This window comes from Haliotis cracherodii, unplaced genomic scaffold (assembly GCF_022045235.1).
Source record: "Haliotis cracherodii isolate W230 unplaced genomic scaffold, xgHalCrac1.p SCAF_30, whole genome shotgun sequence".
NCBI lineage: Eukaryota > Metazoa > Mollusca > Gastropoda > Lepetellida > Haliotidae > Haliotis > Haliotis cracherodii.
In genome coordinates, this window is record NW_027266287.1 from 1,346,158 (window position 1) to 1,372,959 (window position 26,802).

Consider the following 26,802-nt stretch of genomic DNA (forward strand, 5'->3'; position numbering starts at 1 on the left):
CACTTCGTGCTGTAAGACTCGTTTGATCACAATATAGATCTTGATTATCGATCAGATCGTCTTGACTGGGCGCCACTGTTTTGTTTGGAGCAAATGCAAGTGATACGAGAGGTTGAATCTGATTGGTCAATAGGAGAGGCATAGGTAGCACTACGATCGAGCCCAGAATTTCCATCCTAGTTCGGCAAGGGTGGAAACTGGTAACTCTCTTGCCTAAGGAAGATGTGCACGAGTGTACGTTCATGAAAACATTGTATATGAAGGCTATAGACGAATCTCAACTAAAATACGATTGTTTCTGATCTGAAATTTGCAGATTATTATGGAGAAAGAGTTGTTTGTATATTAATTTAGTTTTTGGTTTGCCGTCATTCCCAAATCGGAATTTGCTCATGTTTTGAAACTTTACCAGTGATTGCCTTTTTGTCTCTTGATTTCTGGACGGACGCACATACATTTAGATCAATGGCTTTGATTTCTGCTAGGATTTAAGTCTTAAAAAAATATGTTAAACGACTTGGAGTTGTAGATCACGGAATAAGATTTTCGTGCGCTGCCAAAGTGTTTGGTTTGTAAAAGCAAACACTCGTTTTGCCAATCGGGGTTGCACTCTCCACCATTGTCAGCTGATGCAAAGCTCCATGCAATGTTATAGGAATCGGTTATGAATAAACTTGCGTGTAAGTTTTTTATTGACATTTTTAGGTACCGTAGATAAATTTATTCAAGCAATACGACATTTTCGATTTTCGTAGGTGAAAATGAGAGTGTTAATGCAGATAAAACTATTAAAAAGATCTACGCGGTTTCCAATCGTGCTGATTGACTGTTGATGCAATATCTATGACAACTGTGCGAGAATATCGCGGAATCAAGGCCTAAGTTAATCCCTGGTTCTGCTTCGGTAATGAAACGTGACGGACGGATGGAGAGCACCCACTCCAATATCCCCCTTCCACTTCATGGGGGGGGAGATAATAAATAGGGATACTTAGTTCAATAAATTTTGGTCATGTTGCCCCACAGTATCAAATATATCAGATGCTGAGTAGTATATTATTGTCTGCAACCTGCACTACTCGGTGATGGCGGATATTATGCAGAAATACTGAAATATGACACAAATACTGTTCACTCAGTCTGTCCATCAATGGCCTTGACCTACCTGCTCAACCAGCTTAGCATCCTCGCTGTCGATGGTGTTGCTGGCAGTGGTCGCCCACTTCTGCGTCTTCCTCACCGTGTCGTGGATGTCAATGCTGCAACAGACAACAGCTCATTGCTTATAGTTGGGCAGACTTGCGTCTGTGTAAGTTGCCCTGACATGGATCATCCTTGGTTATCCAGGGTATTATATCTCCAGTCTATCAGAATAAATACCCTGGACCCATTCACAACCACTTTGTTTCAGCGGCAACGTCCTCCATTTCTCATGTCACTAACTTAATGATTTTCTCTCATTTAAATCAAAACCAATCAAACCTACTGAAGACACAGATCTACAAACAAAATACCAGCCTTGTATGAATGAGCTCTTTAAAAGTTTAATCTAATCAGAAAACTTTGTTTGCCTGAAAAAGTTTTCCGGTGTACAGGTACTAATAATGAAACAAGCGAGTCAAGTGCTGGGAACATCATAGATGTTATCTGGCTGTTGATATTGTTGAGAGTTTGTCTTTAGTGATTGTAAGTTGCAGGAAATGATTGAAGTGCTAGCAAAATGTTTTGAGTGGCCAGATCTTAACAGGAAGTATGAAGTAGACATTTTGTTTGTTGTAATGTTTCATGGTTTTTTAACATTTTTTTCTCCAATTGGTACATAAGTATGTTTGTTTGTTGTTTATCGCCGCACTCAGCAATATTCCAGCTATATGACGTCAGTCTGTAAATAATCGAGTCTGGACCAGACAATCCAGTAATTGACATCATGAACATCGATCCACACAATTGGGATATGATGACATGCATCAACCAAGTCAGCTAGCCTGAACACCTGATCCCATAAGTCGACTCTTACGACAAGCAGAGTCACCTTTTACCAAGCATGGGTTGCTTAAGACCTATTCTACCCCGGATCTTCAAGTATCTGGTACATAAGTCAAGCATGTTAAACTGATGTGTGGATAGGATGAACCAGCTTGGATTCAGCTAGGATTCCTCTGCGGATTCAGGTCTACATGAAAAAGTCAGTAAAAATTCCAAAATGGAATAAAAAATTAATAATTTTGTTTTACTATCAGTGTTAGCAAATAGAAAAAGATTACTTGTATTTTATTACTAACCAGACCAATAAAAGACTTGGATAAGAAGCTTAGCAATATAACATTGGAGATAACAATGTGAGTGAGAGATATTCCAAATTTTATACCACAAAAAGTTAGATAGTTCCATGAGTTGTGCGTGTTTAAAATGAAACTAAAAATTATATGCTTTCTTAAAAATAATTACCAAGCATAGATGAATATGCAAAAAACACAAAGCAAAATATTACTCAAATTTGAACTCTTATTTGAACCCCTGAACAAAAACGGTTCATACCATGTACATAAATTCATCCATTATATATGACAGTGTGTTTCTTCAACATGTCAAGACTGACTTTTGTATCAAAAGAAAAAAGCTGTGCAGACAATAAGAAAATTAGAAACATCATGTTAGTAAGTCGCATGCATAGGTGGATCCAGAGGGGACGCTTTCAATCTCAATAAATTCTGATTTATATTAAAAGATTAAAAGAATGAGTGATCAGGGTTCTGAACCCATGACCAGTGTATCCTGTCATCACCAAGGGATGCAACTCTGCACAGCTAATTGCAGACCCCACTGTACCCCATTACATGAAGTGTTTGTTTGTTGTTTAATGCTGCAGTCAACAATATTCCAGCCATATCACAGCAACCTGTAAACAATCAAAGGAGACAGACCAGTGATTGATATTACAAGCAATGTCCCACATCAGGTTACGGTTGCACAGAATCAAACAAGTCATCATCAGCCAATCCATTTCGTCGCCTCTTACAACAAAAAAGGCTTGTCACTAGGGCTGGGACGGGTAACTCAGGTACTCGGGTACTCGAGTCAGGTGGGGACTGAGAAGGACCTGGGTACCCACAGACCTACCCGAACCCGTGGTTGGTCATGTGATATATTGTTTAATGACAAAAATGATCTTGAACTGTATCGTTACACCACAAGTCACTGATGTTCGCATTTCTTTCTGACTATGCACCCACACTATTATGTTTGAATAAAGATAAAATTTCATGCTGTAAACTTCAGTGTATGCATGACCAGATCGTTTTATACGTGTATCTAAATACATTTTGTCCAGAGCTACAGTCAAACTATTCCCAATGGGACATTTTGTACCTATCTCTTGAGACCCACAGCGAGAACCAGGGTGGGATTGGGTAATAGGGGGGCGGGTACCTGGGTAGGGTCAGGTACCCGGGAAGGGTCGGGTAATAGGGGGGCGGGTACCTGGGTAGGGTCGCGTACCCAGGAAGGGTTGGGTAATAGGGGGTGGGTACCTGGGTAGGGTCGGGTACCTGGGAAGGGTTGGGTAATAGGGGGGCGGGTACCTGGGTAGGGTCGGGTAATAGGTGGGTGTTGGTACCAGGGTAGGGTCGGGTAATAGGGGGGCGGGTACCTGGGTAGGGTCGGGTACCCGGGAAGGGTCAGGTAATAGGTGGGTGTTGGTTCCAGGGTAGGGTCAGGTAATAGGGGGCGGGTACCTGGTTAGGGTCGGGTACCCTGGAAGGGTCGGTTAAAAGGTGGGTGGGTACCCGGTCAGGGTTTGGTAATAGGGTGGCGGGTACTACGGTAGGGTCGGGTAATAGGGGGGCGGGTACCCGGGTAGGGTCGGGTAATAGGTGGGTGGGTACCTTCGTGTAATAGGGGGGTGTTGGTACCAGGGTAGGGTTTGGTAATAGGGGGGCCGGGTACCACGGTAGGGTCGGGTAATAGGTGGGTGTTGGTACCAGGGTAGGGTCGGGTAATAGGGGGGGGGTACCCGGGTAGGGTCAGGTAATAGGTGGGCGGGTACCAGGGTAGTAAATTTGGACTCGTCCAAGCCCTACTTGCGACCTAATCTAACATAGAATCCCCACATAATTGGAAGTTAGTTACAGAAGCGGAAAACAGAATGAAGGTGGAAGGGTTAACTCACACTGGTGTAGAAGACAATGCGGAGAGAGTACCAGTGACAAACTAGCAACATTAGTGAACTAGACAATGCTGGGAGAGTGTCACCACAGAACGTACTGGTGCTGGGTTGTTCTGGCAGGGAGCAGATTGTACACAAGTCGTTTATCTGTACACTTAACATATACAATATCAATAACGTCGTTAAGACACATACTATTTCTATTTAATCAGGACTATTTTTTATTTCTTTTGTCATGATTATTTTTCTAGTTTTACTTTGAAACATTCACCTTTAGGTTTTTGGAAAAGAAACCTCGGCCCATTTCCGCATAGTGATTTTAGCACTAAGGTGATCGTAACTCCCCTACTTAAACAGAGGCTTATGCTTATCGTAGTGCTAAGTTTCAAATCATATTCAAGTGTTTAGAGTGAGTGAGTGAGTGAGTTGGGTTTAACACCGCTTTTAACAGTATTCCAGTTATATCACGGCGTGTCAGCTTAGTGTGAGAGGAAAGCCCAAAGTGATGCAGGTCTCAGACGTTTACCACATCGGTGAAACCCACGAGCACGGATATGGTGCTGACAAACCTAGAAACATAATCGGGACGAACCGGGATTCGAACCCACAATCATAGGTTTCTGGCGTGCCCAAGGGACGCAGCTCTGCACAGCGAATCGCGGCGCATTAGACGACTGGGCCACCCGTGCCCCCTTCCAGTGTTTAGAAATAAAGAAATAAAAAAATAGGAAGCCTGCTAGATAATATCCATAATCTGAATTATCGAGCTGGCTTCCATTTCTCCTTTGCTATTCCTATTCTTTACCTATCAGTTCTAATTACCCCCGGCCTCCCGTTTGGCCATTGTCCATTACTAATTACCAATCAGTGATAATTTAGTCCTGGCTTCCAGTTGTCCACACCATCAGCGCTAATTACTGTAAAGTGTTGGCTTTCATTGTCTGTTGCTAATCACCTGCATGTTTCAGCATCAATTATCTGCTGTCTTCCCTTGTTAGTTTCCGCCTTTTGTTATCTTATTACTTTTGTTGTTCTTACATGTACATTTATCATCCAAAACTGGCTCCCACAGGAGATATCGCTTGGATGAGATCAAGCGATATCTACACTGTAGATATCGCTGCAATGAAATTACATCACAATGCTTTGCAGACCATTGTGACATCACTGGTTACCATGACGTCACAATCAAATGACATCACTAATGACTCTGCTACTGAAGCTGTTAGCAGTACTTTTTATACTGAAGACACTGCTAATTACTGTCTACTAACTGAAAAAGTCGGAAGTATGATGTTGGATGATAAATAAAATCTCACCCTGGTGTCTTTTGATATCAAATTTATCAACACTTGTTGATAAAAGTGGAAAAAATCCTTGGCAAGCCTCGGAATATTTCCACTTTTATCAACTCGTGTTGATATATTTGATATCAAAAGACACTCGGGTGAGATTCTCTATATATACAGCTCAAAAGAAGTTAAGGATCACCCGATTCTTTCATATTGGTAAAGTTAATCAGTCATGGCATGAGAGATTAACTATAGTAATATGAAAGAATCAGGTGATCCTTAACTTCTTTTGAGTAGTATATATGCTCTCTGCCTCATAGCATTCATTCATCTGATGACAGAGTAAGCATGTACTCCGAAACGTTGTGTTCCTCATAATAAAGAAGTTGACATCCATAAAATTCTCTTCCTTACATCTTGCAAAGTTTAAAAGTATCCCCGAAGTTCAGAACAGATGTGGACAAGTGTGGCTATTACTCTACACTACCTTGATTAACATGACCATGACTCAAGTTCCCCCTGTATGCCTGAACTCGGGTAAGAAAGGAAATAGCAAACTCTGTGAACAACCTGCTCCAGGAACGAGTAAGAACAGCAGCCTATCATGGCCGTCATGCTGCCATGCTGCATGGCATTGTCGTGTCTACCTAGTGTGTTCCCGCCCCTCCTGCTTGTCCTCCTGCTTCTGGGTGGTGCCGACGTACTCCAGACACTGGTCCACGGCCACCACCCAGTCGTCCAGGGTGTGGTAGAAGCTGCTCCAATCTGTCTCCTGCAGGGTCATGGTGCCGTTCAGGGCCGACGTCAGGCGCGTCTCCCACAGCTCGATAGCGTTCGTCAGGTGGATCACGCTCGTCGCTACTCCTGTGAATGAGTGAGGCAACTCTTTTTAATCATTCAGATTATGGATTCAACCAAATCGTCTCCAAGACCCAATAACAAAATAAAATTAAAAAGTTTTCCAAATTTAGTCACTTGTCTGAAGCCCAATTCTAGTAAACTTTGGTTCAGTCTTGTAAGGTCAGCTAACATTGCATCCAAGCTTACTGCACTTATATAGCAAGTGGGGGTATTCATATGGCGACACTAACACCTGATCATGAAGATGCAAAGAGAGAAGCTGAAGATGATAGACTCAAATGTTTTTGTCACAGATTGAAAATAGTATATATTTCTTGACAATAATAATAAACAGTCCAAAAGTCCAAACAGTTCCAAAATAGATTTCTGGGGGTCAATGACTCAAGAGTACCTGCGAATCTGAAAGCACACAATATTTATCTCCTAAATGTCATCTCAACCACAGCTCATTATACATCAAGAGACTTCCTTGTTCTTGTCTGGTGTTTGTTTCTAGTGTCTAGTGAGGATGAGATGGCTCGTGTCTAGTGTCTCATGTTTAGTGTCTCGTGATGTGTCTAGTGAGGATGAGATGGCTCGTGTCTAGTGTCTCATGTTTAGTGTCTCGTGATGTGTCTAGTGAGGATGAGATGGCTTGTGTCTAGTGTCTCATGTTTAGTGTCTCGTGATGTGTCTAGTGAGGATGAGATGGCTCGTGTCTTGTGTCTCATGTTTAGTGTCTCGTGATGTGTCTAGTGAGGATGAGATGGCTCGTGTCTTGTGTCTCATGTTTAGTGTCTCGTGATGTGTCTAGTGAGGATGAGATGGCTTGTGTCTAGTGTCTCATGTTTAGTGTCTCGTGATGTGTCTAGTGAGGATGAGATGGCTTGTGTCTAGTGTCTCATGTTTAGTGTCTCGTGAGGATGAGATGGCTCGTGTCTAGTGTCTCATGTTAAGTGTCTCGTGATGTGTCTAGTGAGGATGAGATGGCTTGTGTCTAGTGTCTCATGTTAAGTGTCTCGTGATGTGTCTAGTGAGGATGAGATGGCTCGTGTCTAGTGTCTCATGTTTAGTGTCTCGTGATGTGTCTAGTGAGGATGAGATGGCTTGAGTCTAGTGTCTCATGTTAAGTGTCTCGTGATGTGTCTAGTGAGGATGAGATGGCTTGTGTCTAGTGTCTCATGTTAAGTGTCTCGTGATGTATCTAGTGAGGATGAGATGGCTCGTGTCTAGTGTCTCATGTTAAGTGTCTCGTGATGTGTCTAGTGAGGATGAGATTGCTCGTGTCTAGTGTCTCATGTTTAGTGTCTCGTGATGTGTCTAGTGAGGATGAGATGGCTTGTTCAAGCTGCTGAACTTACCATTTTCTCCACTGATTCTGTTCGTGAACTGTTTTAATAATTCCTCCACTTCCTGAAAAATGACCAAATGACAGAATGTGATACACACTAAAGAACTCAATATCTGCCTTAATTGAAATAGATTTTCTTTTCAATGTTTCTTTGGAGGTTTCTGAGGAGATGTTTAGCTCAGGTATCAGATGGCATTATCGTTTGTTCAAATATTTTCAACGCCAGCTATATGACAGCTGTTTCGAGTCTTGACCAGACAATCCAGTGACTGATTGCATGTCATCGATACACACAATTGGGATTCAATGACATGCATCAAGCAAGTCACCAAATGAGGTTGATTCTACACCACTGTGCACAGTACTTCAGTCATAGCCGTTTTAACAGTATTCCAGTTATATCACGGCGTGTCAGCTTAATGTGGGAGGAAAGCCCGAAGTGATGCAGGTCTCAGATGTTTACCACTTCGGTGAAACCCACAAGCACGGGTATGGTGCTGACAAACCTAGAAACATAATCGGGGCGAACCGGGATTTGAACCCATAATCACAGATTTCTGGTGTGCCAAAGGGACGCGAATCTGCACACCGAATCACGGCGCCTTAGACGACTGGGCCACCCGTGCCCCCAATGCCCCTTTTAACAGTATTCCAGTTATATCACAGTGTGTCAAGTTAATGAGGGAGGAAAGCCCAAAGTGAAACCCACGAGCACGGGTACGGTGCTGACAAACCTAGAAATATAATCGGGCCAAACCTGCATGAAGCAAAACATACAGAGAAAATTACAGGAAACAATTTCACCTATAACCCTAAAACAGTACACTGAGAAACCATCTGCATCATCATCATCAGTTAAACACAAGCCTCAACAATAAACATGCAAGAAAACAGCTTCCTTAGCATCTGCTTACATCATTGAGGACGATCATATTGTCCTGCTCCTGGTGTGAGCGTCCATCGAGGCCCGAGTGACGTCCGAACACCTTCAGGGCACTGTCCGTCCAGCCATCCATCTCTTTCCGGATGTGGATCAGCTCGTCCTCATTGGACAGAAGTAGATCTCCCGCAAACACTTCTGCCTCCTTTGACAGATTCTGAAGATAACACAAATGACATCTATGACATTTGCTATGAATAAAATCCAAATGTTACTTTGGTCCACGGCAATTAATTTTAATTTTTTTATGAGCCTAAAAAATAAATGTTGAATGTTGTTTTTCAAATTCCTGCACTTTGCAATAATGACATAAATTTGTAATTTTGTTAAAACTTTAAGTAATTAATTAAATTATTTAATTCAATTCAAATCAACCCTGAAACATTGTAATAATTGTCATCTCCCTCTTTGCATGGTGTGAGGAATAATCCGTTCTACAAGGAAATGAACTTCTCTGGTTATGAAATTTTAGAAAATTTGTTAAAAATTAAGCTGAAAACATATACCATGGTTGTTCCTATAAAAGATATAAGGATGGATTGATCATATACTGTAAACCAAGAATTTGATGCAAGCATGAAATTAATGTGAAAAATGCGAGTGTTCCCTGCATGCATGAATAAAGTGACAAATGGACATATTGAAGTACTGTAAATCTTGAAATTAATGCGTCTCCAAATTAATACGACTGCTGACCCCTAGCCGAAAATGCGACTTAAAACCCCTCCCTCAACCCCATCCCCAGTGGAATGATACATATCCTTACCTTAATCCAATCAAACATCAAATAACACCACTTATTAGCGCTGAGTAAAGCACTTCCGTAAAAACATTAGACAGTGTTTTCCAAAATACAACACAAAGTATATATGTTTTTTTTCTGTTGACTGGCATTAAGGAAGTTCAAAGGCTACAAAATAATTGAACCAACAACAGTTCACTGATTGGTGTGGTCAGTGATGCCTAGTTTGACACAAGTGGGTAGAACTCTTGACCCCAGCAGTGATAAATCACCGGATGCCTATTGTGTAATTCCTATTCTTTAAATAACATTATTATATACTTGTTACAACTGCTGCTCAATAAACAGTGTTTGTGTTTATATTCAAGTTGGTATTTCCGCTATCTAAAGCATGCAGATTGTTGATAGTCATTTTGGAGACATGAATGCGAAGTTTCATTAATGCAAACAAAGACCACTTGCATTTTTCGCATTTAATTCACGCTCGTGTTAATTTCAAGATTTACAGCATTTTGTCATGTCAGATTCACTGTATATGGGTGAAAACAATGACACATATAACAAAGCTTATACTGAACAATGGAACTGAGCCGTACATTTGTCCAGCTACACTTCTCAACTTGGGCAACAACACCTGGAAACTACAACCTTCTTTGTCAGCCCGACCTATCCCATTTGAATATGCCAAGTATGCGTTATTTGGAATTTCCTGCTTTTGAAATCATTGAAGTTCGATCGTATGTCAACAACTTGAAGTTAAGTCAAAATGCAATCCCATACTGAGTCTACAGTCTTGGTTTTACCGTTTGCTGATTAGTTATAAATGTTCATAGACAGGTCCACTCTCACTAATTTCATGATGTACTTTTGGCCATGGGTTGTCACTCGAATTGGGGGACACATTAACTTCGTGATTTACTTGATTTGTCTTGCTGCACACCCTCTTAAATACAACTAACACCGTCACTCCCCAAATGGTAACTATGGTGGATGGCCCCTGGGGATTTGTCATGGAGCTTGTACATACATCTATACCATTCAGTGAAGCAAGCAGTTGGATGTCTGAAGAAATTGGCTCAGTTAGCCATAGTTTTGTAGTGCAACAGTGCATCCCATCATGCCGAACAAAATTTGCAAGAAAACATATGATTCATTTTTATGATTACAGAATATTATATACACACAAAACACCATGGCATGGGACCTGAGTCTGGACCACCCTGCCCTGTATCAGGTCCATGCCCTGAAAATACTTCTATTAAGGGCGTATGTTTTATCAAAAGACCTAAAGAATTACATTTGGGGTTTCAGATCATTGTACAGAAAATTGTATAATCCCAAGTATCTTAGACCACCCCGCCATGGACCACATCCTGTACCACCCACACCCTGCCCTGGACCACGTCACCCTGGACCACCTCATCCTGGACAACCCTGCCCTGGACCACATCACCCTGGACAGCCCTGCCCTGGACCACCCCATCCTGGACAACCCTGCCCTGAACCACATTGCCCTGGACCACATCACCCTGGACCACCCCATCCTGGATCACATCACCCTGGACCACCCCATCCTGGACCACCCTGCCCTGGACCACATCACCCTGGACCACCCTGCCCTGGACAACCCCATCCTGGACAACCCGACTCTGGACCACGTCACCCTGGACCACCTGACCTGGACCACAGCCCTGAACCACCCCGCCCTAGATCAGCATGCCATAGACCACCCCACCCTGGACCACCCATTCTGGACCAGCCAATCCTAGACCCCACCTGGACCAGATCCATGCCCTGAAAAGGCTTCGATGGAGGTATTATGTTTTTATCAATGAAACCCTAATAGTTGACAACACTTCTAGACACCTCAGTCAACTGCACCACCGCCCCTGGCCTGCTTGTGACATGAATACCTCCAGTTAATGTGGGAAAAACATTTGTGAAACATGCATGCTCTGTGACTTTCTTGATGCAATAGTGAAGCACATACAGCTATTGTGAAAATATCATACAGCTCAACTTTTGTTAGGGGTATCAGACAAAAACTCTCAAAACTTTTTGAATTTGCACTCATTGTGGCAGGCATGTTTGACGTTGGATAAAAATATTTTCCTTCAGTTTTGAAAGATACCTCACACCTCTTAAACCGTATTTTTGTTTAAAACATACTCAAAGACTTCAGAAAGAAAAACATTGAAATCCTTGAACCATTGTGAAAAGTCAAGTCCGACGAACCAGTGATCGACGTTAAGACCATGTCACACCCTATCCTGGTACAGTGACTTGCAATCAACAAAACGACCGAGCCACCATTCAAGTCGCTACAAACCTAAAACAACCGAAATTGTACAACTGTAGCCGGGTGTGGAGTCATCCCACAGATGACATCCTTACCTTGTCAGCTTGCTGACGGGGTTAACCTCTTTGGTCATGTGGACAAGGTGTCCGACCTCGGATCAGAAGGTCCGTGGTTTGAATCCTATCACGGGACTCGGAAATTATATTGCCGCTACATTGGCGTCCAACCTGGGGCTGAGCACGTTCATATTAAATTTGAGCAAGATAAGCCTCAGTACCCTACTTTGCGGCCCGGGACGTGCCTTCTGTTGACGGGGGAGTATGTAGCAGGGCGTAGAGTCGTCCCACAGATGACATCCTTACCTTATCAGCTTGCTTGCTGGTTAACCTCTTTGGTCATGTGGACAAGGTGTCCGACCTCGGATCAGAAGGTCTGTGGTTCAAATCCCATCACGGGACTCGGAAATTATATCGCTGCTACTTTGACGCCCAACGTGGGGCTGAGCACGTTCATATTAAATTTGAATAAGCCTTAGTACCCTTCTGTTGACGGGGGAGTATGTAGCAGGGCGTGGAGTCATCCCACAGATGACATCCTTACCTTGTCAGCTTGCTGACGGGGTTAACCTCTTTGGTCATGTGGACAAGGTGTCCGACCTCTGATCAGAAGGTCTGTGGTTCGAATCCCATCACGGGAATTGGAAATTTGATGGCCGCTACACAGCAACACCAACTCACAAAGGAAGGTGTCTCAGTGGGTATGATGTTTGGTGTATTCTCTCTCATATTACTATGACTGTGATGATCGTCATTTTGTGGGAAAGGTAAGATGATTATGTGAGTTATTTAGTCGAACTGTCAGAACATTAAAAAAAAGATGTTACTGACAGAAGGAAATGCCTATTTCACCCGAACCAACTCCATCCACCCAGACTTAGGAAATAAAAAAAATCATCTGACATCAAACAGAATCGTGGAGTTGTGTTTGCAAAGGTCAAGGGCAAGTTTTGAGAGTATGTCCTTGACCCCTTCAGATAATGACCTCTGTGGAATCTGTTCAGCAAGGTGAAGGACAGTTTATCCACAAGGACACAACCAACTTAACAAAAGTTGAGCAGTGTACAGGCAAATGGTTTACAAACTCTGTTTTATCCTTTGGAGGCAATGTTTGGAAAGAAATGCACATAAAATTACAAACATGTACACTGATGTATGCAGATTTACCATCATTTTACTGTTTTCACTGTATAAACAATGGGAATTCTATCTGGCTGTAATATAGTGAACACAAACAATAATTGTTCTAAACAACAGTAAGACAGTTTCATCTTTATCAAAGCAGTATGTGAGTAATCAAACAATGCAATGATGACACACATCATCATCATCATCATCATCATCATCATCATCATCATCATCATTACCTCCTCCCAGGCCTGGATGTCGTCTCGGAGACTGATCATCTTCTTCTTGTCGGGGATCTTCACCATGTTACCCTCCGCGTTGCTAAAATGATAACACAACATCTCATTACAGGAATGTTATAATGAACTAATTCATACTATACCAGCTAATTTTTGTGTGCCCTGTTAAAGACAGGGATCTTATTAGTAAGACAGCCAAAACTCCAATACTTGGACCATGGGCCTACTCACAAGCAGTTCTTCTGGAAGTCCAGCACCCAGTGCTCCACTCCTGCCCTGATGCCCCGGAGGTGCTCTCTCATCTCCTCCTCCCGCTGCTTCAGGGCGATGTTGAAATCCTCAATCTGGTCCCGCCACACTTCCACATGGCCCTGAATCTCGGTCAGCTGCTCTGTGTCCTTGTCGCTCAGTAGCACTGTAAAGTGGTTGGCCAGCTTGGCCCAGGCCTTCTCGCTGACATGCATCCGTTTGGCCGTCGTCAATCTGCATTCTTCTGTCACCTGATTGAAGAAAACATTTTTTAGTGTTTGTTGTTTTATGCTACAGTCAACAATACTCAAATTATATCACAGGAGTGTACTGACCTCGAGGATGAGCTGTATGACTACAGGGAGTGTACTGACCTCGTGGGTGAGGCTGTATGACTACAGGGAGTGTACTGACTTCGAGGGCAAGGCTGTATGACTACAGGGAGTGTACTGACCACGAGGGTGAGGCTGTATGACTACAGGGAGTGTACTGACCACAAGGGCAAGGCTGTATGACTACAGGGAGTGTACTGACCGCGAGGGCGAGGCTGTATGACTACAGGGAGACTACTGACCTCGAGGATGAGGCTGTATGACTACAGGGAGTGTACTGACAACGAGGGTGAGGCTGTATTACTACAGGGAGTGTACTGACCTCGAGGACAAGGCTATATGACTACAGAGACTGTACTGACCACGAGGGTGAGGCTGTATGACTACAGGGACTGTACTGACCTCGTGGGTGAGGCTGTATGACTACAGGGAGTGTACTGACCTCGAGGGCAAGGCTGTATGACTACAGGGAGTGTACTGACCATGAGGGTGAGGCTGTATGACTACAGAGACTGTACTGACCACGAGGGTGAGGCTGTATGACTACAGGGAGTGTACTGACCTTGAGGGTGAGGCTGTATGACTACAGGGAGTGTACTGACCACGAGGGCGAGGCTGTATGACTACAGGGAGTGTACTGACCTTGAAGGCGAGGCCGTATGACAACAGGGAGTTTACTGACCTCGAGGGAGAGGCTGTATGATTACAGGAAGTCTATAACCTTGAGGGTGAGGCTGTATGACTACAGGGAGTGTACTGACCACGAGGGTGAGGCTGTATGACTACAGGGAGTGTACTGACCTTGAGGGTGAGGCTGTATGACTACAGGGAGTGTACTGACAACGAGGGCGAGGCTGTATGACTACAGGGAGTGTACTGACCTTGAAGGCGAGGCCGTATGACAACAGGGAGTTTACTGACCTCGAGGGAGAGGCTGTATGATTACAGGAAGTCTATAACCTTGAGGGCGAGGCTGTATGACTACAAGGAGACTACTGACCTTCAGGGCGAGACTGTATGGTTACAGGGAGACTACTGACCTCGAGGGCGAGACTGTATGGTTACAGGGAGACTACTGACCTTCAGGGCGAGACTGTATGCAGCCGTGCTCCACAGCTCCCTCTCATCAGACAACATGAACACTTGGCGTTCCAAGCGCCGGCGCTGCAGCTCATACAGGTCATGGTACTCTGCCAGCAGACTGGCGTTCTTCTGTGCATCGCCAAGAGCTGTCTTCAGCTGCAGGACATTCACAGCATCACGTCAGTGAGGAGAAAAACAGGCTCAATTCTTTCTTTTCATTCAAAAACAAAAAACACATTTTTCTGTTTTCAAGCCATGAATAATTCCTACCCAGTCTGTGGTCTTACATATTCTCAAGAAGTGTCAGTTCCCATGACACTTTGAACATGGAAAAAGGACTGGAAAGTCCAGACCTTATTTCTCAGTATCCAACACCTAAATGACAATACATGTGCACATGCAAACCTCCAATAGGATAATACTACTCACTGCAAAAAAAGCATATAGATCTAGGAAACACAACAATAGGTCTTGAAACATTACATTTTAGGAGCCAATTGCTTGTAGAGAAAACATGTTGGGACCACTGGCTTATAGGGAAAACATGTTAGGAGTCACTGCCTTGTAGGGAATACATGTCAGGAGCAAAATTGCTTGTAGGGAATACATGCTAGGAGCCACTGGCTTGTAGGGAAAATATGCTAGGAGCCACTGGCTTGTAGGGAATACATGTTAAGAGCCACTGGTTTGTAGGGAATACATGTTAGGAGCCACTGGCTTGTAGGGAAAACATGCTAGGAGCCACTGGCTTGTAGGGAATACATGTTAGGAGCCACTGGCTTGTAGGGAATTCATGTCAGGAGCCACTGGCTTGTAGGGAATACATGTTAGGAGCCACTGGCTTGTAGGGAAAGGAGCATGTCAGGAGCCACTGGCTTGTAGGGAAGGAAGCATGTTACCGAGACTCACATCTTCCTGAGCTTTCTGTGCCTCCCTGGTCACTCTCTGGTCATGCTCCTTGACGTCGGTCAGCTCACTGAAACACAACATGACTTACACTAAACCCATCAATATATTGTCAGGGTAAAGGCGAGGTTTTTATCAGTTTTACATTTTTTAGAGTTTTACAGATCACAGGACAAAAGCAAAAAAAACACAATCAGTTGCTTGACAACAATATAAGGTTCTATACCGAAACACGCCTCCACAGTAAATAGAGAAGTTGTTAGCCATTAATTGCCTCTATTTTGTCACCCGTCAACGTCTAAGAAATGCAAAGCAAACAATTCAGAAATATGTTGAATTTACTTTTATTTGCCCTCCAAAATATCTGTGTGGGATTTATATAAAAAATACAACCAAAAACATACACAACTACAAAAATCTTGATCAAATGCAAGGTAAAGTCTCAGGCCATGGGAAACACTTCACACAGACCTCAAGGCCTTCTCTGACAGAATATATTTGTTACTGTGAAAATAGTCACCATCTTTCACTGGAACCCAAATTAGTATTTATTTTTCCCGCTGAGCTACCCAATGATGATAAGAAGAAAGGAAACATTGACTCACTTTGTTAGGACACTGATGGTAGATTTGAACCTCATGAGTTCCTCGGTGAGCCGCCGGTCCAGTGCCCGCTGTGCCATCACCTCCTCATGAAGACTGTAGAAACACAGGAACACATTGTCATGAACACATTGTCATAAACACATTGTTATGAACACATTGTTATGAACACATTGTCACGAAAACATTGTTATGAACACATTGTCATGAACACATTGTCATGACCACATTGTCATGACCCCATTGTTATGAACACATTGTCATGAAAAAACATTGTCATGAACACATTGTCATACACACAATGTTATGAACACATTGTCATGAACACATTGTCATGACCACATTGTCATAAACACATTGTCATAAAGACATTGTCATAAACACAATGTTATGAACAGATTGTCATGAAAACATTGTCATGAACACATTGTCATAAACACATTGTCATCAACACATTGTCATGAACATTGTCATGAACATTGTCATGAACATGTTGTCATGAACACATTGTCATGAACATATCATCATAAACACATTGTCATAAACACATTGTCATGAACACATTGTTATGAACACATTGTTATGAACACATTGTCATAAACACATTGTCATGAACACATTGTCATGACCACATTGCCATGAACACATTGCCATGAACACATTATCATGAACATGTTGTCATGAACACATTGTGATAAACACATTGTCATGAACATATCGTCATGAACATATCGTCATAAACACATTGTCATGAACACATTGTTAAGAACACATTGTTATGAACACATTGTCATAACACATTGTCATGAACACACTGTCATGAACACATTGCCATGACCCCATTGTCATGAACACATTGTCATGAACATGTTATAAACATTGTCATGAACACATTGTCATGAACACATTATCATGAAAACATTGTCATAAACACATTGTTATGAACACATTGTCAAACACATTGTTCAGAACACACTCCACAATAGAAAATCTTTCCACATTTCTCTTTAAATAAGAAAAAGGCCAATTATTTTCTGAACATATCAAACAATAATTGCCATTTCCCTTCAAATCTTTTCACTTTGCTCAGTGCATCCTACAAACAAATAAAGCCCCACAAAAACCAGCTTGGGTTACCATCAGGAAAAGCTAATAACAAGCTTAATACACTGCATCCAGGGGACGACATAAAGAAGCTGTTGCTGTGAACTGACTGACCTCTTGATCTGCTGTGGCACTTTGTTGAGGAGGGCGCTGTACTTATCTCTCAGCATCGCCAGCAACTCCCCTCTCTCCACACACTCCACGCTCACCTGGACACAGATACAACTCAGTAGGCAACATCGAACACGTTACTTCTGTCACAGATCCCCCCTCACTTAGCCTCTGTCCCAAACATCTAAACATTCTTGTAACAAGCAATAACCACATCAAGCAGCCTTTTATCTAAACATTGACAGTGACATTTTGACTACAGTATAGTTGTCCTGCTCACTCCTGCAAAGACTTCACCTTAGAGAAGTCACAATGAAAGCATTCCCCCCACCCCCTAAAGCAATATTCCAGCTTATGACGGCGGTCTGAAAAACAATCGAGTCTGGACCACACAATCCATGATTGACATCATGAGCATCGATCCACTCAATTGAGATATAATGACATGCATCAACCAAATCAGCGAGCCCACCACCAGTTCCTGTTAGTTACCTAATGACAAGCATAGTCGCCTTTTATGGCAAGCATGGGTTGCTCAAGACATATTCTACCCCGGATCTTCATGGGTCAAAAAAGTTCATGAAACAGGTTGGTGTGTATTATACACAAGAAAACATAGCAACAGGCACAGTGCAGTAATAAATTTAGCAATTAAACTGAGAAATGTATTTTGATTTTTTTCTCATGCAAATATGTTACAGATAAAAATCTGAAATACAAGTAAAAAAATTTGCCTGACTCTGATTATACATAAACTGTAACATGAGACTCTTGGTATTATTACAATACCAAGAGTATACATGCTTACCTTGTACAGACACAATTTGGGGGTCTCAGAATTTGTGAGTGAATGTTGTTTTATGTCACAGTCATCAATACAACAGCTACTGAAGCTGTAACATGCTGTTACAATCTTGCCCGCAATATCTCAGTGCTGTACTTCAGTGGCCACCCATGGACCTCCAATCTCCTAAATACTGTCTGTTTGTATTTCTTTCTTAAAATACCACAGGGGGTAAAAAGATTTTACGGAATACTTGACAATATTCCAGCTATTCATATCTGGACCAGACAATCCAGTGATTGGTATTATGATTGATATTATTCCATCAGAGAACGATGACATCCAATCAACCGAGTCACCGAACCTGACCACTGAATCCAGTAAATTGCCTCTAAAGACAAGCATAGGTTGCTGAGGCTGACTTCTAGCCTGGAGCCCGGTGCAGCTGTGTCCAAAGACGGTATCTCAATTAACTGATATCAGCCAGAAAATAAAATGAATCATGTCTTTTTTCCCTCCCACTGGTGAGGCAAGGTGAAATGGGGTTTAACGTCGCGTCCAAGATTATTACTTATATACCGAATGCATGCACGTGTGTGTGTGGCTGCTTGTACTAGTCTGGACTGATGACGATTTATAGTGCTAGCTCGCTGAGATACCATGCCGCAGTTTAACATGAATACCCCACTCAGACACAGTATACTGACTCCGAGCCGACCAGTCCTTGTTTAAGCCCCTTAACGCCGATCCCTGCCACTGAATTTTATAAATAACACCAGTGTCTGAAGCAGGGAAAGCAGCCCTTGGTAGGTGAGTAGAATGGTTGATGGATGTATGTTGGAACCCAGCAAATACAGGGTAGTGAGAGAGAAATAGTGGACACACCTGTCTGATCAGCTCATGGAAGATTATGTTGTAAACATTTTGCTCTTTCTTGATCAGTTCCAACAGATTGTGCATCTGAAACATTCACACACAATGTTGTTAAGAACAGGTTTCAATAGAGTGTTGTGTTTATGGCATACATTTAAACACTGATGTTCACACTGTGTAAATTTGAATAGTGAATTTACGCAAAGTCTGCACGTTGTGTTTTTCGTTGATACTTCATGCACACAAATATATTGATGTCAGTTCTTATAGATAAGTCAAAAATAATAAATTCACAGACTGCTTATTTATTGAGCAACAAAAAAACTGAAGACAATGATACGAAATCAGTGCCATCGTCCATCGCAATAATGCAATACAATCTCCGGCAAGCCTTTTATCAGTACCCTTAAAGTATGGCCGTTACGGCCACCTTAGCACTAAGATATTGTGGAACGGGGTCTAGATCACTAAACGATGGTCAATACAAGTGATGGAATAGCTCGCCCTACCTGTAAATATCCCTGTACACGGGCCCCAGGCAATGGTACTAAAGTTTCCCTCGCTATTGCACCCTTCAATATAGCGCTAACTCAGCCATAATGCGCAATAACACATGGCTCCCAAAATATACTTACAATTTTAATAAACTCAAGTTTTACACTGACATGATGTTTTCACAATCTCACAAAATTTATCAGCTGATCACTTTGAGCTTGTAACATCGGAAATACCAGTCAAAAAATCTGAACCGAAGTATGCATTCAATCCCATTATTCTACTATCTGGTTAAACGTATTCATCGTAAATATAAACTTACGTTTGCAAAATGTTTATTAATTATTTATTAAAAATTTCATTTAATATTGTTTACAATAATTTCAGCGAAATCATGTGTGAAGTGATCGATAGATCGCAAAACTCACCGTTATTTACAGCAACCATGGTCAGATTTACCGCTATTAACGCCTTGAAACAAACTTTAATTGACAGAGAATGGATACGTATATATCATAAATGCCATACTTTGACTCGTTAAAAGTCATATTTGTGGCAATTTGACTATTATATGTCAACATAACGTTTCATAATCAAAATACATGGCATAAAAGCCCCTACAGTGACTGGACAAAATGTTCCATACGTAAAAATATCCTGCAATAGCAATCAGCTGTACCAAAGTGCTGTGCTTTGGTTGCTATGATTCTACATATACAAAATAAAAGCTGCAACTAAAGTAACACGATATTGGAATATAGTAACATGCTGCCTGTGTGTGTGAGTGTATGGTAGAGCGCTCACCTGTGTTGGTCCCTTGACGACGACATCGTTGTCCGCTACACCAGCCTTCTCCAGCATGTCCTCCAGGGACCGCTTCAGCTGGAGGACCTCGTACCTGCTGGCCGGCTTCCTGCACACAACATACAGTCAGTCAGTGAGTGAGTGAGTGAGTGAGTGAGTGAGTGAGTGAGTGAGTGGGAGGTGGTTGTAAGTGGGTGAGTGAGTGAGTGGTAGGGGTGAGTGAGTGAGTGAGTGAGTGAGTGAGTGAGTGAGTGGGTGAGTGAGTGGGTGGGTGGGTGGGTGGGTGAGTGAGTGAGTGGTGGGGGTGAGTAGGTGAGTGAGTAGGAGTTGGGTGGTGTGAGTGAGTGAGTGAGTGAGTGAGTGAGTGAGTGAGTGAGTGAGTGGGAGGTGGTTGTAAGTGGGTGAGTGAGTGGTAGGGGTGAGTGATTGAGTGAGTGAGTGAGTGAGTGAGTGAGTGAGTGAGTGAGTGAGTGAGTGATTGAGTGAGTGAGTGAGTGAGTGAGTGAGTGAGTGAGTGAGTGAGTGAGTGAGTGAGTGAGTGAGTGAGTGAGTGAGTGAGGTCAGGTTAATGTGGGAAGTAGTGTGCCCAAGTTGATGCAGGTCTTACATCAACTTAAAACCATCATCAGCCTAGCCTAGATTAGAGTACAGGGTACGGGATTTATGAAAGTTGCAGAGCTAAGATCACTTTTCAGGGAGAATGGCTGACCTGCACAAAGTGATCCTACTTTCTCTATGGAAACTCCAGTCCTTTAATACAGACTTACGTCAGACATAGTGATAAGACCCCTTTGTACAATGGTCAGGCTCGCTGACTTGGTTCATGCATGTCATTGATCCCAATTGCGTGGATCGATGCTCATGATATTAATCACTGGATTGTCTGGTCCAGACTCGATTATTTACAGACTGCCGTCATATAGCTGGAATATTGCTGACAGAGGCGTTACACAACAAACCAAACCAACCTTTGCACAAGTGGGCCCTGGGCCTCTACAACATGACCTCCACTCTGGATGACTCCAAATGATTGACTAGTCCAACCTGTTTCACCAACACGACACAGACAGACAATGTGGCTCGTGTGTTTGTGGAAGTGGGTGAGAACTAAAGACTTACAGAGACGGGAACTTGACCAGGTGCTTCTCATGGTCGTCTGGCTGTGTGGAGTATTTACTGGAATCAAACATGCGTAAGTAAACATCAACATCAACCTGAGGCTTTCAAGGTCATTTATGAATTTTTTAGCTCTAAACATAAAACTGGTGGTCATAAAATTAAAATATTCAAATTTCTTTTGTGTCAACACTCGTATTTTGTATTTTTTATAATTCTATGTCATGAAGGTCAAGACCCTGACAGTCTTTTGTCGGGACAGGCATGGAAACACCTTGTGATATAGTTCATTACTGAATGGGGTTTCAGACTCGGCAGTAATAAAAAAAGTCTAAATTGGGAGTTGTAGTTTTGTCTACTTTCTTGAATTTTACGCTTGGTGGATCTGTAAACCAAATAATAATACTGACTGAGTATGGTTTTACGCCGCTTTTAGCAATATTCCAGCAATATCAAGGCGGGGGACTCCAGAAATGGGCTTCACACATAGTACCCATGTCGGGAATCGAACCCGGGTCTTGGGCGTGACAAGCGAACGCTTTAACCACTAGGCTACCCGACCGCCCCTCCAAATAATAATAAGCCAGAAATGAAACCTGGGTGTTGATCACAGCTACCAAACTGACCACTAGGTGACCCCACCAGGTGAAACACACCTTGTCGTAGGCCAGCATAAAGTAATCAGTACATTAGCACCTCATTCGGATTGTGTCATGGCTCAAATCGGAGATACCGGGTCATATTCTTTCTTTAAAATAAGAATGGAAATAGAACGCCTTCTTCCTCACATTATGGGAAAGAAGATGTGTAACAATTACTTCCTACTGGGCTTATTGACAGGAATGATGTTGTTAGTGTCCTTACTCTTCATGATATTCAATCCCCAGGACGCCCTTGTTCTTGACGATGTGGTACTCGTCTGGCAGCAGGGTGTCTGGGAGCTGGAGGGCCTGCAACATTGACCACTGGTTATTGTTGGAACATTGACCACTGGTTATTGCTGGGATGTTGACCACCGGTTATTGTTGGGACTTTGACCACCGGTTATTGTTGGGACTTTGACCACCGGTTATTGTTGGGACTTTGACCACCGGTTATTGTTGGGACGTTGACCACTGGTTATTGCTGGGACAGTGACCAATGATTATTGCTGGGACTTTGACCACCGGTTATTGTTGGGACATTGACCACTGGTTACTAACTCACATCATCAGCTCTAACCCCCATCATCAGCTCTAACCCACATCATCAGCTCTAACACACATCATCAGCTCTAACTCACATCATCAGCTCTAACTCACATCATCAGCTCTAACCCACATCATCAGCTCTAACTCACATCATCAGCTCTAACCCACATCATCAGCTCTAACCCACATTATCAGATCTAACCCACATCATCAGCTCTAACCCACATCATCAGCTCTAACTCACATCATCAGCTCTAATCCACATCATCAGCTCTAACTCACATCATCAGCTCTAACTCACATCATCAGCTCTAATCCACGTCATCAGCTCTAACCCACATCATCAGATCTAACCCACATCATCAGCTCTAACTCACATCATCAGCTCTAATCCACATCATCAGATCTTACCCACATCATCAGCTCTAACCCACATCATCAGCTCTAACCCACCTGTCTTGGTTTTTCCTCAGTGTCTCTCCTGACAATGCTCTTGTCAATTTTCTCCGGCCGCTCTGCTGTTGCCTTTGTTTGAGGAACGTCGTAGAGGAACGAGATGTCCCTGTGATGCAGATCATATCACGTACATCTTCAGAACAGACATGACTGAAGCAATAATGTTAGCATTTTTCTATTTACGGATCCTGTTGTTCTGGTATTTACACTGACACAAGCTAATGAGTCAGCAAATTGATTGGTCCCCACTACAGTGAGTGAGTGAGTGAGTGAGTGAGTGAGTGAGTGAGTGAGTGAGTGAGGTTTTACACCGCTTTTAGCAATATTCCAGCAATATCACGGAGGGGCGACACCAGAAATAGGCTTCACATATTGTACCCATGTCAGGAATCAAACCCAGGTCTTCGGCGAGACGACAAACGCCTTAACCACTAGGCTAAACGACTTTCCCTTCACCACCACAGCCTAAAGTGACATTTGCTTTCCTGGATCATGGAACATAGTGGAGTCCACTGTAAAGTCCTGACACTGCATGTTCTGAGTTACCTCCCTGCACCACACGTGCATGCTGTGTTCTCAGTGAGATGCTTGAATCGATCCCGTCGCTGGAAGTGCCACACATTGGCTGGACGCTGTCGGCCTTGAACCTTTGTAATACATGAAAACTATCTCAAACAAAGACGAGTGATAGACGGTGTGACTTGGTGGGCTTGCGTTTTGTGCCACAACATTTTGATTCTACTAGCCTGAAATTGCATCTTTGCATCATTTATGCAGATGTTAGTGTTTTTGAATAAGCTTTTTATGTTTGTTTGTTGTTTCGCGCAACAAGCAGCAATATTCCTTCTATATGATCGTTGTCTGTAAATAATCGAGTCTGGACCAGACAATCCAATGATTGATATCATGAGCATCGATCTGACGTACGCATTTGGGATCGATGATATGCATCGAACCAGCAATGTAGTGAGCACTAAGATTTCATTTTAAAGAGATTTTGTATAACTCATGTCTTCCAAGCACTAGGTGTACTTTTTCTGAACATTCATAACCATCACAAAATTTATTTGGAAATTTGTCTTTTCTCTTCGAAAGCAAAAATTTCTTATTTTGCAACGCACTGAGGAAGTATTTAGATTCCTGTGTCGAGATGGCGGTCCTAGTTGGTCCTTCAACACAGGAGCCTGTGTAAGAGCAAAGAGGACGTCTTCCGGGAGGAAGTCACTCTGCAGGGATGTTGGGAGGGGCTTCGTCTTGTCCACTGATGTGCTGGACCTCAGATTAGGCAAGACACCTGTATAAAAGTTGATACAAATAATCAGTACTGATGGACAAGGCAATCAAAGCTAGTAAAGAGACAAGATTTGAGAACAAGCAGACATTTAACATCTTTAAGTTCATTGAAGCCCATATAATTTTATGTACCAATACTGTGGTATTGCTAATTAATGATGATTATAATTTTTTTTGTTTTGTTAATGCTGTACTCATCAATATTCCAGATGTATGAAATAAAAAACAAGGCAACCCCGACCTCATCTCCAAGATATTTTTAATTGCCAGACATGACAAAAAGACATATTTTCTCAGAAATTCCACTTATTGGGAAACTTTGCACTGCACCTCTTCTATTAGTATGGAAACTGTTCCCTAAATTTGAAAAGAATCCATGAAGTAGTTTTCTAGTTACAAGTCGCACAAAGGTTTAAGTAAAAAACTTTAAGGTAAATAAACTTAAAAAGCTGTATTTTTTCAGAAAATCAAGATAGTGAAATCAAACTTTGCACTGCGCCTCTCCCATTGGTATAGAAAGTGTTCACTAAGTTTGAAAAGAATCTATGCTGTAGTTTTCAAGTTATGGTTTGCACAGAAATGTCCTCGGAAGGATGGATGGAACGACAGGTTTCCTTGGTATAACTCTATAACCCCACCCTCTAAGTCAGGGGTAAATACTAAAATAATGAAGTCTGGACTAGACAATCCAGTGATTGACATAATGAGCAAATAAAATTAGTAATAATAATGACGATGATGATCTGACCTCAAATACAACATAAGAAGCACTTTCGTAGAAAACAGTAATCTATGCATCGCTTGTTATCAGATCTGTCCAGGAACACAGAATACAAAATAAGAATCCTTACTCTGGTTGCTATCTGCAGGCACCATAGTGCCACTTCCCTCCATCCCAGCAGATCGGTCCATCAGTGGAGGGGTCGGCATCGGCATCTGGGGATCCATAGCAGCTGGCGCCACGGTGGCACTCATTGTCTTACTTTGGAGAGTCCACTGTAGTTAGCTGGCTGAAACCAATATGTAGAAGTTGTCACATGGAGGTTTTCATATCAAACCCCGACACCCCATATCAGCCAAATTATAAAATGTGTCTATTTTCAAGTGAATGCAATACACTTTCTCCTTATTCGGAAAACATTGTCTCGGGAAAGCTACCCGAGCAGCTGAGAAGACAACGCACTAAGGGACATAACTCTAATTTTTTACCACCCGGGCTGATAGCGATCACCAATTTAAAATGCATTGATAGTCAGATCAGCCTGTTGGTGAGGTGAGGTGAAATGGGGTTTAACGTCGCGTCCATGATTATTGCACTTATATAGCGACGTGCATGTACGTGTGTGTGTTTGTGTGGCTGCTTGTACTAGTCCGGACTGATGACGATTTATAGTGCTAGCTCACTGAGATACCATGCCATGGTTTAACATGAATACCCTACTCAAACACAGTATACTGACTCTGAGCCGACCAGTCCTTGTTTTAGCCCCTTTATGCTGAGCGCCAGACAGGGTAACAACAAGTACCATCTTTTAACGTCTTTTGGTGAGACGCGTCCGGGAACGAACCCCGGACCTTCCGCTCTCCAGGCGGACGCTCTACCACTAGACAACTTATCAATATCATATCATGACAATGGCTCCGTCTTAGACCAAGGACCAATTGACTACAAAATATAATATTCTGTAGACGACAGTACACACTAACATTCCCCATTTCATGTTGCATTTGTCTTTGTTTTCACTTATCTTACATAACTGTTGCAATCATTATAAGCCCATTATTACGACTTTTAAAAAATCAATTTGAATATCAAAATTAAAGCTTTACATGATTTGTTAGTTGCTAATGCCACAATAAGCAATATTCCACCTATTTGACAGTGGCCTGTAAAAACATCGAGTCAGGGCCAGACAATCCCGTGATTGATATTATGCGTCTTGTACATCACAGGTAGCTGGGGACCTATTCTTACCTGCAATACCCACCGGGATAATTTTCAAGACATCTAGTTAGATGATTAAATAATGGGGTGTGACAGTTACAATTCACCACGTATAAGGCCATACAAATGATTAATCCGAATGTACTAATTTTGCACATAAACGATCAACCTCAGGGTTAGAATAGATCCGAACGGATCAAGATCGATCTATCATCATATTATTTCCAGGTATTCCATATCATTCAAGTAAAGCAAAGCTTTTTGATAACACCAACATGATATATATCTATTAAATCAAACAGTGGAACTAAAAATCAAGCAACACATATAATAAAAGACAACATAAACATACTTTTGATGGGGACAGAATTCATGCTTCGGCCATTTTGGTTTATACGTCGCCATGG

At 42.4% G+C, this 26,802-nt stretch overlaps 1 protein-coding gene across 1 annotated transcript in view; it reads right to left on the minus strand.

Moving 5' to 3' along the window:
- The window catches only part of LOC139477006 (axonemal dynein light chain domain-containing protein 1-like), a 41,845-nt gene extending 15,046 nt beyond the window's left edge, over window positions 1-26,799 (minus strand). Inside the window, exons 1-19 of the mRNA XM_071259566.1 lie at window positions 26,748-26,799; window positions 25,302-25,460; window positions 24,279-24,451; window positions 23,704-23,804; window positions 23,155-23,263; window positions 22,376-22,461; window positions 21,515-21,571; window positions 20,396-20,504; window positions 19,109-19,183; window positions 17,443-17,537; window positions 16,228-16,320; window positions 15,626-15,692; window positions 14,714-14,872; window positions 13,284-13,552; window positions 13,053-13,134; window positions 8,563-8,745; window positions 7,659-7,710; window positions 6,105-6,321; window positions 1,166-1,259 (exon numbers count right to left, since the gene is read on the minus strand). Of these exons, the coding sequence (XP_071115667.1) occupies window positions 1,166-1,259; window positions 6,105-6,321; window positions 7,659-7,710; window positions 8,563-8,745; window positions 13,053-13,134; window positions 13,284-13,552; window positions 14,714-14,872; window positions 15,626-15,692; window positions 16,228-16,320; window positions 17,443-17,537; window positions 19,109-19,183; window positions 20,396-20,504; window positions 21,515-21,571; window positions 22,376-22,461; window positions 23,155-23,263; window positions 23,704-23,804; window positions 24,279-24,451; window positions 25,302-25,425 (2,145 nt within the window). The 5' untranslated portion in view covers window positions 25,426-25,460; window positions 26,748-26,799. The remainder of the gene's footprint in view (window positions 1-1,165; window positions 1,260-6,104; window positions 6,322-7,658; window positions 7,711-8,562; window positions 8,746-13,052; window positions 13,135-13,283; window positions 13,553-14,713; window positions 14,873-15,625; window positions 15,693-16,227; window positions 16,321-17,442; window positions 17,538-19,108; window positions 19,184-20,395; window positions 20,505-21,514; window positions 21,572-22,375; window positions 22,462-23,154; window positions 23,264-23,703; window positions 23,805-24,278; window positions 24,452-25,301; window positions 25,461-26,747) is intronic.
- Between the last annotated feature and the right edge of the window lie 3 nt (window positions 26,800-26,802).